Source organism: Chaetura pelagica, unplaced genomic scaffold, assembly GCF_000747805.2.
Source record: "Chaetura pelagica isolate M959 unplaced genomic scaffold, ChaPel_1.0 scaffold11, whole genome shotgun sequence".
NCBI lineage: Eukaryota > Metazoa > Chordata > Aves > Apodiformes > Apodidae > Chaetura > Chaetura pelagica.
Window position 1 is genome coordinate 4,876,045 of NW_009952694.1, and position 348 is coordinate 4,876,392.

Sequence of the window (348 nt, forward strand, 5' to 3'; positions counted from 1 at the left end):
CCCGGCGCTGCCGGGGGCTGAGGGTTGGACTCACAGCAGCACGAACCAATACATTAGACATGTAACAAAATAAATAGAGCTGAACGTTGGCTGAACAAGCTGGGAACACGTTCCGCGAGGGCGGCTCATGCTCCAGGCTGTGATTCCTCCCGGGCAAAGTTACTTGACAATCTGGAACTCCTTGTGCTCCAGCTCCCCGATCTTCTTCTCATTGCGGAACTCGGCGCGGCTGATGCGGGACTGGGGGCTCCCCACCTTCCTGAGCCACTCCTGCAGCTCCTGCACCCTGACGGCCGGGCCCTGGATCTGCCCCTGCACGGTGCCGCGGCTGGTGTTCTGCACCCAACC

At 60.9% G+C, this 348-nt stretch overlaps 1 protein-coding gene across 1 annotated transcript; it reads right to left on the reverse strand.

Moving 5' to 3' along the window:
- Window positions 1–159: 159 nt before the first annotated feature.
- ACYP1 (acylphosphatase 1, erythrocyte (common) type) lies at window positions 160–342 on the reverse strand (the record flags this gene model as incomplete). Its single annotated transcript, XM_009993884.1, has 1 exon — window positions 160–342. A coding segment is annotated over one exon (183 nt), but the record flags the coding sequence as incomplete, so codon positions are not given.
- Window positions 343–348: the final 6 nt, after the last annotated feature.